The sequence below is a fragment of the Ptychodera flava genome, chromosome 6 (assembly GCF_041260155.1).
Source record: "Ptychodera flava strain L36383 chromosome 6, AS_Pfla_20210202, whole genome shotgun sequence".
In the NCBI taxonomy this organism is placed as follows: Eukaryota; Metazoa; Hemichordata; class Enteropneusta; family Ptychoderidae; genus Ptychodera; species Ptychodera flava.
The window spans coordinates 23,802,513-23,816,218 of record NC_091933.1 but is presented as its reverse complement, the minus strand read 5'-3'; the positions used below and the strand labels follow the sequence as shown (position 1 = coordinate 23,816,218).

At 40.5% G+C, this 13,706-nt stretch overlaps 1 protein-coding gene across 2 annotated transcripts; it reads left to right on the top strand.

The window, feature by feature from the left end:
• The first annotated feature begins 1,119 nt into the window (after positions 1 to 1,119).
• LOC139135243 (uncharacterized) lies at positions 1,120 to 12,190 on the top strand. Of its 2 annotated transcripts, XM_070702534.1 has the most exons (6): positions 1,120 to 1,304; positions 5,448 to 6,426; positions 7,687 to 7,834; positions 8,359 to 8,497; positions 8,934 to 9,635; positions 10,391 to 12,190. In XM_070702534.1, the coding sequence occupies exons 2-6, from the start codon at positions 5,477 to 5,479 to the stop codon at positions 10,399 to 10,401; spliced, it is 1,950 nt and encodes a 649-aa protein (XP_070558635.1). In that variant the 5' UTR covers positions 1,120 to 1,304; positions 5,448 to 5,476; the 3' UTR covers positions 10,402 to 12,190. The 2 variants fall into 2 exon arrangements, with proteins under 2 accessions (XP_070558635.1, XP_070558634.1); XM_070702533.1 differs by lacking the exon at positions 10,391 to 12,190 and having other exon boundaries at positions 8,934 to 9,912.
• Positions 12,191 to 13,706: the final 1,516 nt, after the last annotated feature.

Sequence of the window (13,706 nt, the reverse complement as noted above, 5' to 3'; positions counted from 1 at the left end):
TAAAATCTTCATTATCGCACTTGCCACTTTCTTTTCCATACGAATTCATGGCTTTACACGCTTATGAAAGGTGACTAACAAATAAATGTGGTCTGGTGTTAGTTTCACAGGTTAATATCAGTAAAATAAATACCAACCATTCAGTGTTGGGTATTTGCAATCATGAAACGATCAAGTTGAAAAATGTTATTGCATTTTGGCGATGGGACACATTCTTTCAAATGTTGGAAAATACATACACAGCTGGTGTCGATTAATGAGATACAAGATACTATTCAACAAGAATTATTGTATTTATTTAATGTGAACAATGTTCTTGCCCGTACACAAATGCAGATAAACGGTTGACATTAAATGTGGGCGACCAACAACACTTGAAATCAATGTATTTCATGTTTTTAAAGAATGGCTTGTAAATCGAGAAGAGAGGATGCTTAATCAGTTCGTGGTTGCCGACACTACCATGACTCCGACAGGACACCAGCTAAGACCCTTGAATGCTATAATATTCTTTTAGGGTTAATAGCTTGCCGTTTAAAACGCATTGTCTTGAGAAAATGCTGGGCAATGCCGGGAGGTCGACCAATGATCGCTTTGTTTTGGTAACATCTGTTCTGGATAAAGGTTGTTGCTTTTGTCGTAAGTCAGTATTCAGCCATCCGCTTTTCAGCTTCATAGTATTCTACATTGATGCAGTTGACAGAAATAGGCAAAAATGAAGTTTCTTTTATCTATTCGGTCAAACTTCACGGTCACTATATGTCAAGGGTAAACCACTCGCATTGTTTCAGACGGTGTCTTATACTTGAAGCGATGAACGGTGGCAGGCGATTTCAAAATGCTAAATAAAATACTGTAAATGTGGCAGTGATATTACGTCGGTAAGATAATCCCCTGTGGTGTCACAGATTGCTCATTTGCATATGAGGACTTCCAAATCACGCACGGGCGCTCTGGCCTAACGCTGTCACAGTGATCGCTACTGCCAGGCCGACCTTCTCTTCCATCGAATACGTCCAGAGATCCTGTGACCCCCACCCAAAACCAACACCAAAATGAAAAGCCTGGTTAAACTCAAACTATTTTGCATCGATGTCCATCGGGACACGACGAGATTGCTGAAATTCTATCTCCTAGTTGCCATGACGGGATTTTTATGCGTTTTCATCGTCAAAGTTCACCGTAACCCAGAGCTGATCCGTTCGCTAGACACCCTATCCATGCAAGACCCTGAAGACGACAACCAGATATGGCAGATGGACTTGGAGGAAATTATGAATGATATGGGACTAAAGGCAACAACGGTGAGTGGTGGAACTCCATCTGATATAGTACTCAGGTTTCTATTTTTTATTCATGTTATTTAGTGTTATATATCATGATTTCAAACCTGTCAGTATGAAATAACGAATGGGAAGCTTTGCACCTCAGGAAACACAATATCTGTACAAGAGAAATGTTGTGACTGGCAAAATAACATTAGGAGGACTTGATAACATTAAAGGGGTGGCTCCATATATGTAAAACTAGTGAGTTGCTCAGTATGAGCTCTGTTTACAAGGTTCATTAATTACATTGAGTATTTTTGAATGTATGAAAATGACGTGAATTGCCCATATACCAGTTTACCATCGAATCCAACGATGCTGCCACGGTAAACTTGACAGAAGAATCGTATTGTGTCTTACTTGGCTATCTAACATTGGCGTGCCAAGCTCGAATAGCTCCATGGCCCAGACACCGATGACTTTTAGTTAACCATTTAGTAGTTGTTTCCCACAAACGGGAACAAATTCAGGGTCTGGTTCAAAGACGATTTTTGGAATAATGTTCGAATGATGGCGTATGAAAGCTATTAGCAACGTAGGCTAGAATATCACAGAATGTTAGACTACACTTACATTCTCACAGATCTATTACGGGTATGCATATACCTTTTAGTGGTTTATGCTTATGATACCGCTGACAAACGCCTTTCACGAATAAATATGTAACAGAAACTGTCACTTATCAGATTGAATATACACGTAAGCCCTTCGTGAATTACATTAGAAAAAGTATACGCCTTAAAAGAGTGGGCTCAAAAGGTGGAAATTAAGAACAGCTTTTTTATTTTATGCAATGAACGATTCATTAAAGAAAAATACGGACGGAATTTAACAACGAAAGATGTAACTACAAAAAAACAGATTTTTAAAATAACAAATTTTGTAATCATTGTTAAAAAATACGGAAGTTGATCAAGCTTACATCTCACACAGCTAATGATTAACAAAATCAACATGGAAATATGTTTAAAACGACTAGACACTGTTCTGAAAGTAGAGTAAATGATAAAAGAATTGTTTAAAATGAGAAAATGGCAAAATTGTGATGACCGTAGGTTTCCGGTACAGTTTATGTGTGCAACGTGGATATATTCAAATGAGGTGAACAGCTGACGCGACACTGTGATTTTATTGGTCAAATGCCCGACTGTAACGATTTGAATGGATTCTTTGCACTATTTCAAATTTACAAATGAGGACGAATATTTCAGGTTTGACGTTTTATTGTGTTTTAGCGCAATTAAAGCAAATAAATAAGAATTCTTGTTAGAGGAATTCTTAGCATTTTCTCTCAGCTGTAAGAATTTTGTATAAAATCCTTCATTTAAGATTAATTTATTGATATAATTGACGTTTTCCCGAATTCTGCAATAATGTCCATAATTAGGCAATCACTTACCGTAACGATACAAAATTCCAAGAAATGATCGATATTCGTTCGGATACTCGTCAATTTCATAGCCGCTGGTTATGACATGATTGTATACATACTATTTTATAAGTATGAATCCCCTGACACCGTATTTTTAGCAGAACTTTTTTCTAGTTTTAAGTTTTGATGATATGATCTACGGAGTTCACACCTAGCCCGTAAGCACCACCAGTATTTTTTGCATAGGCACACATTCTCAGTAACTCACAAATATTCACAACTTAAATCCCCAAAGTCACGTACGAAAGCCTATCTATGGTTCTCCGTACCGAACGACATCTAAGAGTGTAAAAGTATCAAATGTAAGAAGATGGATCATAAAGCCGCCGGAACGTATTGATAAATGTATTTCAAATATTTTTTTCCAACTTTTTTGATACCTTTATATGTTCAACCTACACTACTTACTGCGGTTAAGGGGAATGACGGCGACAAAAGCCACGGATACGGAAACATTTTCTACACAGTTTTATTGAAATACGTACAATTCGCAGTTTATCGCCCTTTGTACACGAGTCGCTTTGCATGATTGTCATACCAGATGACGGGTTGTTCCTATGGAAACCATTTGCCGATGTCACAATGCAAGTTGACAGCGGTTTAAGGGATTAAAGCTTTACTATTTGTACGGATGGGGAAAGCTGCATTCACATTGATATTTTTATTCAAATAATGTAGACTAAAAGTACTTTAATGTACAATTTTCATCAAATACGAAAAGCGTGGACAAAGTATTCGCAAGGTATGTTTTTATCGAAAGATTATGTCTTATGTGTCTTTGGCAGTGCTCTATGTTGCAGGTTGAATGGAGCAACCGATAAGCCTAGGTGTGCCATTCTGATAAATGATAACTCGTCGTTGAAATCACTGAAATGGAGAGAGAGAGAGAGAGAGAGAGAGAGAGAGAGAGAGAGAGAGAGAGAGAGAGACATGAAATGTTCATCGTCTAAACTCTACAGAAGAATAAAAGCGTTCGGCAAGTTACTTTGACACCAGTAAGATGATGAATCAATTGTAGGTAAAAGTGGAGATAGCGGGGAGGGGCATGCAGAATGTAGACTTTGAGATGTACGTCATTAACATTGCCAAAAGAATTAAAACTCTTTTACAAACACTTGGCATGTATGAACAGCTGCTCAGCAATGTTATATAGCTTCGTGCTCCGCACTAACATGTTTAATACATGGAAAACCAGTCAGTAACAACCGTCACAGTGTTAGTATTTCGTGTTTAGTTAAGGTAATTTCCTAATAGGACGAATGAGTGTTGGTTGAAATAATAAATGGGCTATACACAATTGTGATAGCCCAGTATTTTTGTGAATTCAATTTGTGTTTCCTCATGTCTTTCATGTATGTTTACTTTCCTCGAAGGCCTCGATATCTTCTACGATCTGGTGCTTCTGTCGGAGTTTGCCTCATTTAACCCAGTACATGTCACCAACCTGGCCTCGTTTCACCTAGCACACGTGACCTGCGTCTGAGCATCGGGGATGTCAGCCGATACCTCTTCTCCTATGCTGTTATGCAATGGTGTATACGGGTTCATCAGGGTTACCCTTCTGTCCCTCCTCGCTCCTCCTCTCTTCCCGGTGATGTGATAGGGGGCGCGGTCGTGTCTCTTGTAAAACAATCGATCCAAAATTAAGCAAAAAATCCCAAAAACAAACAAACAAACAAACAAACAAAGTAGAACCACAAAGCCCATAGAACAGATCAAATTCATCCAATGATTCTATTCAATTCCTGTGTTTTCTCTTCCTATAGCAACCTCCAGACGATCTCCTTGATACTGGCGACAACATGATTACATTTACCTTCCCGCCACAATTTTCAACTGGCATTCAAGACCAGGGGGACGGACCTTACCTACTCACATCACAGCAACCGGGCGATGACTTATTGATAAAGGAAGAATTAGAGGACACTTTCGGACAAGCGCAAGAAGGGTTGCCCCCACTTTTGTCGGGAGGTGAGGAGGAAGGAGACTTTGGGACATTAGAAAATGAGGAAACTCCAGACGATTATACACTATTGTTCCCGGGTTTTGAGGGGGAGACAGATAAGGGTGATGGGGAAACGGGCGAGGTAGGGGAGATGGGGGAATTAGAGAACGTAGACGAAGATTTATTGACAGAATGGTTAGGTGATGGTGACACAGATGAAAAGACTGAAGACTTGCTGACAGATTGGTTGGGTGAAGGTAACATGGATGAAAAAACCGAAGGAGTAGAAGAGCTTGACGAGTTTCAGGACACAGAACTGAAAGAAGAAGACGATGTTGATGGCGGTTGGTTAACATCCCCGTCTGTTGAAGGCATGTTCACAGCAGGTGAAATGAGGCTTACTTCGGCATTTATTCCGACGGGAGCACCAGATCAGGGCCTTCTCGGAGAAGATACAGATGATTTTGGGCTTGGGTTAGGACTGGAAGGGGCTCCAGTCCAAGATCAACAAAGCCCTGCTCAGAATGACATCCCCGGGGGACTAGACCTCGGATTTGGTCTTGGCCTTGAAGGGTCTCCAGCACAACAGCAACCCGGCCAGAATGACAGTACTTCAGGGCTGGATCTTGGGTTGGGGCTAGGTTTGGGTGGACCTTCAGTGCAGGAGGTACAAAGTCCAGCACAAAATGATGTATCTGCTGGAGTACCCAGTGAATTTAAAGATGTTATGATACCTTTACAGGGAGACAAGGTCCCTACGAGCGGCCGTTGATGCCTTATGGTCACATTCCCGAAGGCCCGAAGCTGCCAGATCTTCCCGTTGGAATGCCAGATCTTCCCGTTGGAATGCCAGATCTGCCCGTTGGAATGCCAGATCTTCCGGTAGGAATGCCAGATCTTACTGGAGGAATGCCAGATCTTCCTGTAGGAATGCCAGATCTTACTGGAGGAATGCCAGGTCTTCCCGTGGGAATGCCACAACCGCAGGCGATTCCCTACGTCACACCGCCACACACCACTCCTCTACCAGAACGATTCATCATGGAAAATGGGAAACTTCTGAACGTAGAAGACACACATCCAAGGTATCTGTTCCCGATGTTTCGACTGGGAGTCGGAGGTCCTAATTACCAGTACAACAGTCTCAAAACAGCCATAGGTTTTGCCATGAAACACAACAGAGCAATAGTGCTGTCCCACTTCTTTCCACATCACATGAACAGTATCAGCGAGAGAATGCTTTTCAACGAAACTTTTGACATCGAGAAGCTTAGCGAAATCATACCTGTGGCCAGCGTTGAGCAGTTTAAGAAAGACTGCGACAATAATCTAGGAGTGACCGTCCATGGACCTCCTAAGCTTAAGGGAAAGAGCACGCCGGCAGATTACCAGAAAGTATATGAAACTGTGCGACTAAGGTTGGGACTGATCTATGGTGTGAAGTTTCCCGGGATGAGCTTTGTGCCAAAGACGGCCACTGAGAGTCTCACAAAAATCAGTGAGACCGACAAGAATAGATGCCTCGGAATCTACTGGCCTCACAACGTAGCGACACTTCCAGCTCCTGTCTTCGAGGAGAGCAAGCTCAAGACCATCGACTCTCATCTGACGAGGGCTAAACATATCCAGGCCATTGCCACAACATTCGTCAACGCACTCTTCAAAGATTGCCCATTCCTTGGAATTCATTGGAGTATGAATGATGACCTCAAGAAAATATGGTAAGTGTTTGAATTTGATTAGGTTTACAATCAGTTGCTGTTGGCTAAAACATATCTTTGGTTCGCATCAGGCAATTTCTAAACATGGTATTTAAATTTTAGTCGGCAGCATAATGATTTATGAACAGCATCTGGTAAGTGGTTACTACCACGTTATAAATTAAATCAAAATTTATAGGAGATAGGCTCAACAAATCCATATTACATCACCTTTGAACACTTTTAGGACCTAGAGTTTCATAGACATGATTTAATCACATCTTCACATTTTTTATCTCTTTTACATTTACATTTGAGTAAGATAACACGTCGGAATAAGAACTGCAACTAACTTATTAACCGTAACGGTTAAATATGTCATCGGTAAAATACATTACAGGCAAAGGAGAACAATTACTAACATTTATATGCGAGCATGGAATTTTAGAATTAAATTTCACGAGAGCGTACATTTTGAGGGTGAAAAATTGTACAAATGAAAAGCTGGAAACATTAAACTACAAGTGATTTCACATAAAAGAACGATTGCAGAGTGCGGGCACAGTAGTCCCCACATCCAGGCATTCTCTTGTAAATGCCGAATAAAAAAAATATTTCGGACCTTAAACTGTCGTATTTTGAACATAGTGCAACGATTTGGCTAAAGTTTGCTGTTTTTTGATGGGTTTGTAAGCATTAAAATTGAAATTAAGAAAAGTTTACGGAATCATACATGTCGTATGCTTCTCAGCCGTAGAGTTTTATGAGAGGTGCTTGTTCCACTTTGCGAAAACTCGATGATGTGTAAAAATTGTTCATTTATAAAATTGCATAAATACAATTATCGCCCTTATCTAACAAAACATAATAATTTTGCCATCAAAACTATAAAAATGATTTACGTTGCATCTGCTACCAATCACATATTGTGATATAATCCATATACGTTTCATTTAGTTACAGCTGCAAAAGATAAATAGTTAGTGTGGTATAGTTTGAGATGTACATGTTTCCACTCAGCCGTGCATGATTGTCAGCCAGACACCCGACCAGCAGACGACAGCCAGATAAACAAAACACCAAACGACAAATAAGCAAACAAAACAAGACAAACGAACAAATCAAAAACAATAACGACAACAGCAAATGTTGATCTCTTTCACATACAGTTCGTTACTCTATCAGTCTCCTGACTAGTCTGTATCTCTTTTTGAAATCATGACACCTCTCTTGTATAAATCTCTTTCATGTTCACTTTCGTTTTTGTTCCATTCATCACAGGTGTGAAACAGTGATGCCAAAGGAGCGACGACCCCTGTGTCTTGCCAGTCCACTTCCTTCACGAAATATAAGCAGTATCTTGATCAGTGTCATGGAGAAACACCAGCTTGATTGTGCCTACGCTGCGTTTTCACCAGACACTATATTGGTGGGTATCAGCAGAAATCTTTGTGCGTATATGCGACCACAATTGAAAACCGTCAACCATGAGAAGCGAGTCTTGATGATAGGGCATTTTACTTGCGTTTCTTTCAAGATTTCATTTGTTCTTTCAGGAAAGGGTTCGGGCCGGGCAGTGTTTCTCTCCCTCCCGTTCTACCCTTTAATACATGACAAGTATATTTCATAGGCTTATCCCCCTTATGACAGACAACATCTGCAATCGATTTTGTGGAGTTGTTCCGGCCTTTATGTCGATCTATCCTTGAATCACTTGAAGCAGTATACCAGACCTTAGGTAATACCTCTACATCACCAAATCCTTAGGCCCGCAGTGAACTTAACCATCGCGATCAAATTGGGATTAAAAATCAAAGATAGTCAATTTACTGGCAGGGTGGCACGATCAATGTATTTCAGAAATATTATTTATTGGATTAGTTTATCACTTGGAGGAAGGTGAAGAGATGGCTATCGGTATATCTCATGTAAGATTGTTTCGTCTCTTTGAAGGCTCACATGAGAGACCTATCCATCAACATGAAAGGCATCAAGACGTTTTCCAACCTTTACGAACTCGACACGCCTTATGCATCGCTTCTCAAAGCCGATGAGGATTTACTCTCTCTCGTAGAACAGGAGATATGCACACGTAAGTCTCCCTTCACTGCCAAACTTCACCTTGTCAACTCGTTTTCACAGCGGTTCAATTGTGCAACAGGGACACATTTATTATGAAAGCGGAGATCAAGTTTAGTGTTATCAAGTGTTAGTTTGTCTCTTCGTGTTCCAGAAGTACATGTTATAGTGTTTAGTGAGGGAACCACCACGATTGCGCACAGAAAGCTGATGGTATACTATGAAAACGCTGAAAATTCAAATTCATGACCTGATCGTCGAAACACGCTTGTGAGGGTTTAAACCGTTTGACTTTCTTGACATCACCCAAAGCCCACTGCAACTTATCCTTTTATTATCCAACTCTGGAATAGGAAATTTGGTATTGTAATATGTGAATTTCATGAACCCTCTTTTACTAGCTGTGGAGTGACTGTGATGTAACATAAGAATGTTCTTCTGTGTTCCAGGTGCGAAGTTGTTCATTGGAGTCTCAAACTCTTGGTGGACGTATCACATAGCCAGGGAACGTACAGCTTTGGGACTTGACACATTTTACATTCATGATATGGTGTCACCTTCGGGCGACGCTTCAGCAATAAACGCCAATGGGCAAATACCAAAGCCTCCTGGGGGTCCCCAGGTCCAGAAACCTGCCCCTGCGCAGCCACAAAATAAGGGTGGGTCTCCCCCAGGTGGTCAGAAACCGGGTGGAAGCCAGGGGAAGCCGCCTGCTGGAGGTCAAAAGCCACCTAGCGGTGGGGGACAACAAAACCAAGGCCAGTGGAAACCTGGTGGAGGTGGGCAATGGAAGCCTCCAGCAAACCAGGGAGGACAATGGAAACCACCGAGTGGTGGAGGCACTCAATGGAAACCACCAAGTGGTGGTCAGTGGAATCAAAATGGACAGAAAGGCCCACAACAATGGAAACCACCGGCAAACCAGGGTGGTTGGAAACCACCCAGTGGTGGAAAACCTCCTAGCCAGTGGAAACCTCCAAGCGGTGGACAAGCTCCCGGCCAATGGAAACCCCCTGGTGGTGGACAGGTTCCCGGTCAGTGGAAACCACCTAGTGGTGGTCAGGGTGGTCAATGGAGACCAGGTGGTCAGCAATGGCCTGCTCAAAATCAGTGGAAGCCACCAGCCCAAAACCAAGGGCGCCCAATGGGAGGTAATAATTGGCGTTGGTGATAGGGTCTGCAGAACAACTATTAGTGATGAGTGGGGATGATTACACATCGAGTTTGTGCACTTTTGTACTCATTTTTGGCTCAATGTTCAGACGTTACACCCATACGAACGAAGTATGCTTTTCCCTACCCCAAGGTAAAATGCGCCTCGGGTATAGATATTTTGACTCTCAAACTTTTTTCAATACTTCTTTGGTCTACCACTTGTGGGGCTCATTTTAAAGCTCTTGAATAAATAAAAATTGTTACCGCCTAAAACTTTTGACGATCAAAATTTTCTTTTCCCAAAAGAGTTAGGGATGGCGGCCATTTTGGATTTCAAATATCGGTAAATGTTTGGCAATTTGTTTGTTACGGTACCAAAGGGTGACCCCTGGTTTTTTCTGGATTAAGTACGAGAAAGGTTGAAAGATTCACCGAGAAACATTTAAACAAAAATTCAAGTCTTTCACTTTTGAGGCGCGTACTACTTTAACTCTAATGATTAATCAAAAGTTTGGATACACTCAGACCAAAGACGGTACATCCCCACCAAAACGGGGAAACATTTCGTGTGTCCATGAAAATCTAAACGCCTTTTCACTCACTCTCACTCACTCTCTCTCTCTCTCTCTCTCCTCTCTCTCTCGTCTGTCTGTCTGTCTGTCTGTCTGTCTGTTCTGTCTGTCTCTCTCTCTCTCTCTCTCTCTCTCTCTCTCTCTCTCTCTCTCTCTCTCTCTCTCTCTCTCAACAACAGCGTATTTTTAGATCAAGTAAGTAAAATATGACCTGATGAACCCGACATAATAAAGAAATTGAAAAGTGTATGTTTTTTCAACAATGTAAATTCTTTAACTGGTGATGGGTATGATTTGTCACATAAATCAGTCTGTGGTAACATTGTAGCAATTGTAGATACAATGAAAACTGTATCAGTTTTACTTTAAAAAGTCAATAATGCTTACTTTTCGATAGCCTTTCCGTTCACATGTCTAAATAGTTCTATAAGCCCAATACGTTAGATATGATACATATGTATGAGCTACTTGTACTTCTATAGCCAGTTTTTTTCAAATAAAATTTGTAGAACATTCCAAAATCTCACAGCACAAATGTTCAAAGTTAGTGGTGTTCCCTTGTATTTGATATTTAAAATTGACCTAGTAATTTTTTGATCAATTGCGAGCGATTTGGAATCAAACAGAATGTGCGAACCACTATACTGGTAAACTTGTGGTTGTAGATACGGCATGTAATAGGTTTTACATCATGCCAAGACGAGAAAAGACATACGAACACATTGAAATATCCCTTTGAAAGGCTTAGAGTTTTGTCATCTTTAACTGCAGTTATCTTTTTCTAACATCTCATCGTACCGCTGTGCAGAACGACTATGATGAATATTGCATAGCGTCAGATTCCGGCAAGAAATGTTGTGGAACTTTAAAGAAAATGAACGAATACCATATTTTGTGGGAATCCCAACTGTGGCTGTCGATCCTCACATTATTAAAGAGATTATCTTGAGCAAAAGTTTTATAAGATTGTTAAAAAAAACCACTAAATTTTCACTTGACTTTTATTTGCCAGTTTGGAAGTTTCTGCCCTTGCGATATGATCGGGCATTATGGCTGCGTAAAAACCCTAAAAACATATTTCGTTTACAGATTTTAAAAGGGTATCAGAGACACAAACTATGTCACTGCTGAAATCAGGTATAGAGATTTACCTATTGTGTAGTTTGAAGTTGTGAGAGTCGTAGTAAATTTATGTTCCTACCTATCCCTTGCATGGTTAATAGGTGTAACCGTAGACAAACTCCCACAAGTATGTGGATTTGTAAGTATCATACCAGAGTAAATGAAATCGAAGGAGTATACTGTAGTAGTCTGTCGCGTTGACTGCGAGGAGATTGGGAAATCGAAGAATATACTTTGGTCACATGTGGTGAGGTGATCGCAAAACCCTCCAAGGGAGCAAGCAACTACCCTCGTGCGCCGAGAAATGCCTAGCGAGGAGTGGAATATGTTTGGGGTGATCCCTGCCAGGGAGACTTTAAAATAACCTGTGAAGTCTGAATGTTGAAGATTCGGTAATTTTCAGTCTTTTGAATACAGATGATTATGGCGATTTCAAAATCTCCCGAGGGAAAAAAATCTTTTATCACATTTGAAGCACATGTCAATAAAACAGGTTTTTCGAATATATAGAGTTTCCCAATCATGTAATTAAGCATTTTCTCTATGGGGTTTGGACTGGTAAGCTTCAGAGACGATGTATCGTCGAGCGGGACCTATTCAAAGTACGAGAGAAAAACGTGGTACCCTCCAGTCATTTTGTAGTATTATTTAAAATAGGACGAACTGATGAAGACTTCACAGATTCTGGCATTGCCATACAAATTGAACATCTTCACATAGCTGGGGCTGTATGAGGTTGCTATCCCTTTCGATTGGTGTTGAACATGTTGGGAATTGAAGCAATTTTGTGATATTGAGTTTACAAAAACACAAAAAAATAAGCAAACCAATAAATATATCATAAACATTTTGTAAAATGTATGGCGTGATCTTTACAACAGAGTGAGATAGGCCGCTGACATGGATGGGTGAGTGTCACCAAACCTGAACACACTGTGACCTGTCACGTGACCAGGTGCCATTTTAGTCGACATTTACAGCTGGGATTTTATACAAACACGTTTTCGTCAGCCTAAAACTTACACAATAATCCCAGTCTAGGGGTTGACATAAGACTATCTCTAGTTTGTAAGGGGGGGGGGGGGGGGTCACTGGCCAGACCACTGAATTCGTACAAAAGTGATGTGAAACATTTGAAACTTTCTGCTCCAGCACCAAACACCAGTTGAATAAGTGAGTTCTATTCAGTCCCGGGTTCAAAATATACTTCTAAGGCAGCAAATTAAGCTCGACTGCTTCACTACTTTGGTGCAATGGATTAACTGAAAACTGTCATCAAATATCAGTTTAATTTTTTGGAAATACAACTGAATCAAATTCAGGTTGACCTTTGAAAACATTACAATTGTCAAAGTGTGAACATTTTTCAAAGTTAAAAAATACCTTTAGGAACTTAGAACACACCTACCCTCATTAAACACAACTGAGGAATTGGCATTAAAAAAATTGTAAACGACTGCAACTTATTCAGTGTGTCACAAATCTGCCTGGCGACGATTAATATTGCCTTGGCATTACAGGGCGCAGGCTGTCCGTAGAGCAGATGCCCAAGGTGTCTCTAAACCCTGAAAAATAAAAAGTGTGTTGCTCATCCTAGACATATTTCAAAAATGATGCAGTGACGCGGGTTTTTATTTCACTCTAAATTTTTTTTGTCTTCAATCAACAAGAGCGCCGATAAAACATGAAAACAACATAGGAATGCACATAGAGATAATTGCACAGCAGTGTTACTGTAGTATTTTTGTAGAGCAAGAGTTCTGCGGTTTGACTTTTAGTGCAGCGATGCAGTTTTGACTGTTGACTATAACACTAACATATGTGTACAGTTCTGAATGGAATTTTAATGTCAATTATTTTGTTTACCGTTCAGTTTTATACAGCACTTTGTTATGCACTACTGTTGCCCATATTTTTGCATTTTTTAAATTTTAAAAAAGGTTGGCGGCGGGTCTGAATTGACATGCGAAAGGATGAGAAACAAACTTTTTATTTTCTTGGCCTAAAGCAACCATTTGCATGTGGTGTTTTGATGACATTTCATTTACAGGAAGGGTAAGGTTGGAACTGCACTTGTTGGCCTTTCTTGTTTGCAAACGGGGCATTTCACGCACAATTCCTAGATGCATCATGTCAACATAGCTGAACTTTTACAGTGAAAGCCAGCTGAGAATGAACGATGAAATCAATCTGAATGTTTTAAAGCATATATAATGACAAACATGTTGTAACTTTCATCGATTGCAAAAGTATGTTTGGCACAATGTTTAAATTTGTTGGTCATATGGTTCCGCATGCCTTTGAGCACATTTCAGATGACCCCTCCCTTTAAGGATTTGGGACAAGTATTGGGCCAAGCCAAACAATTCTCTG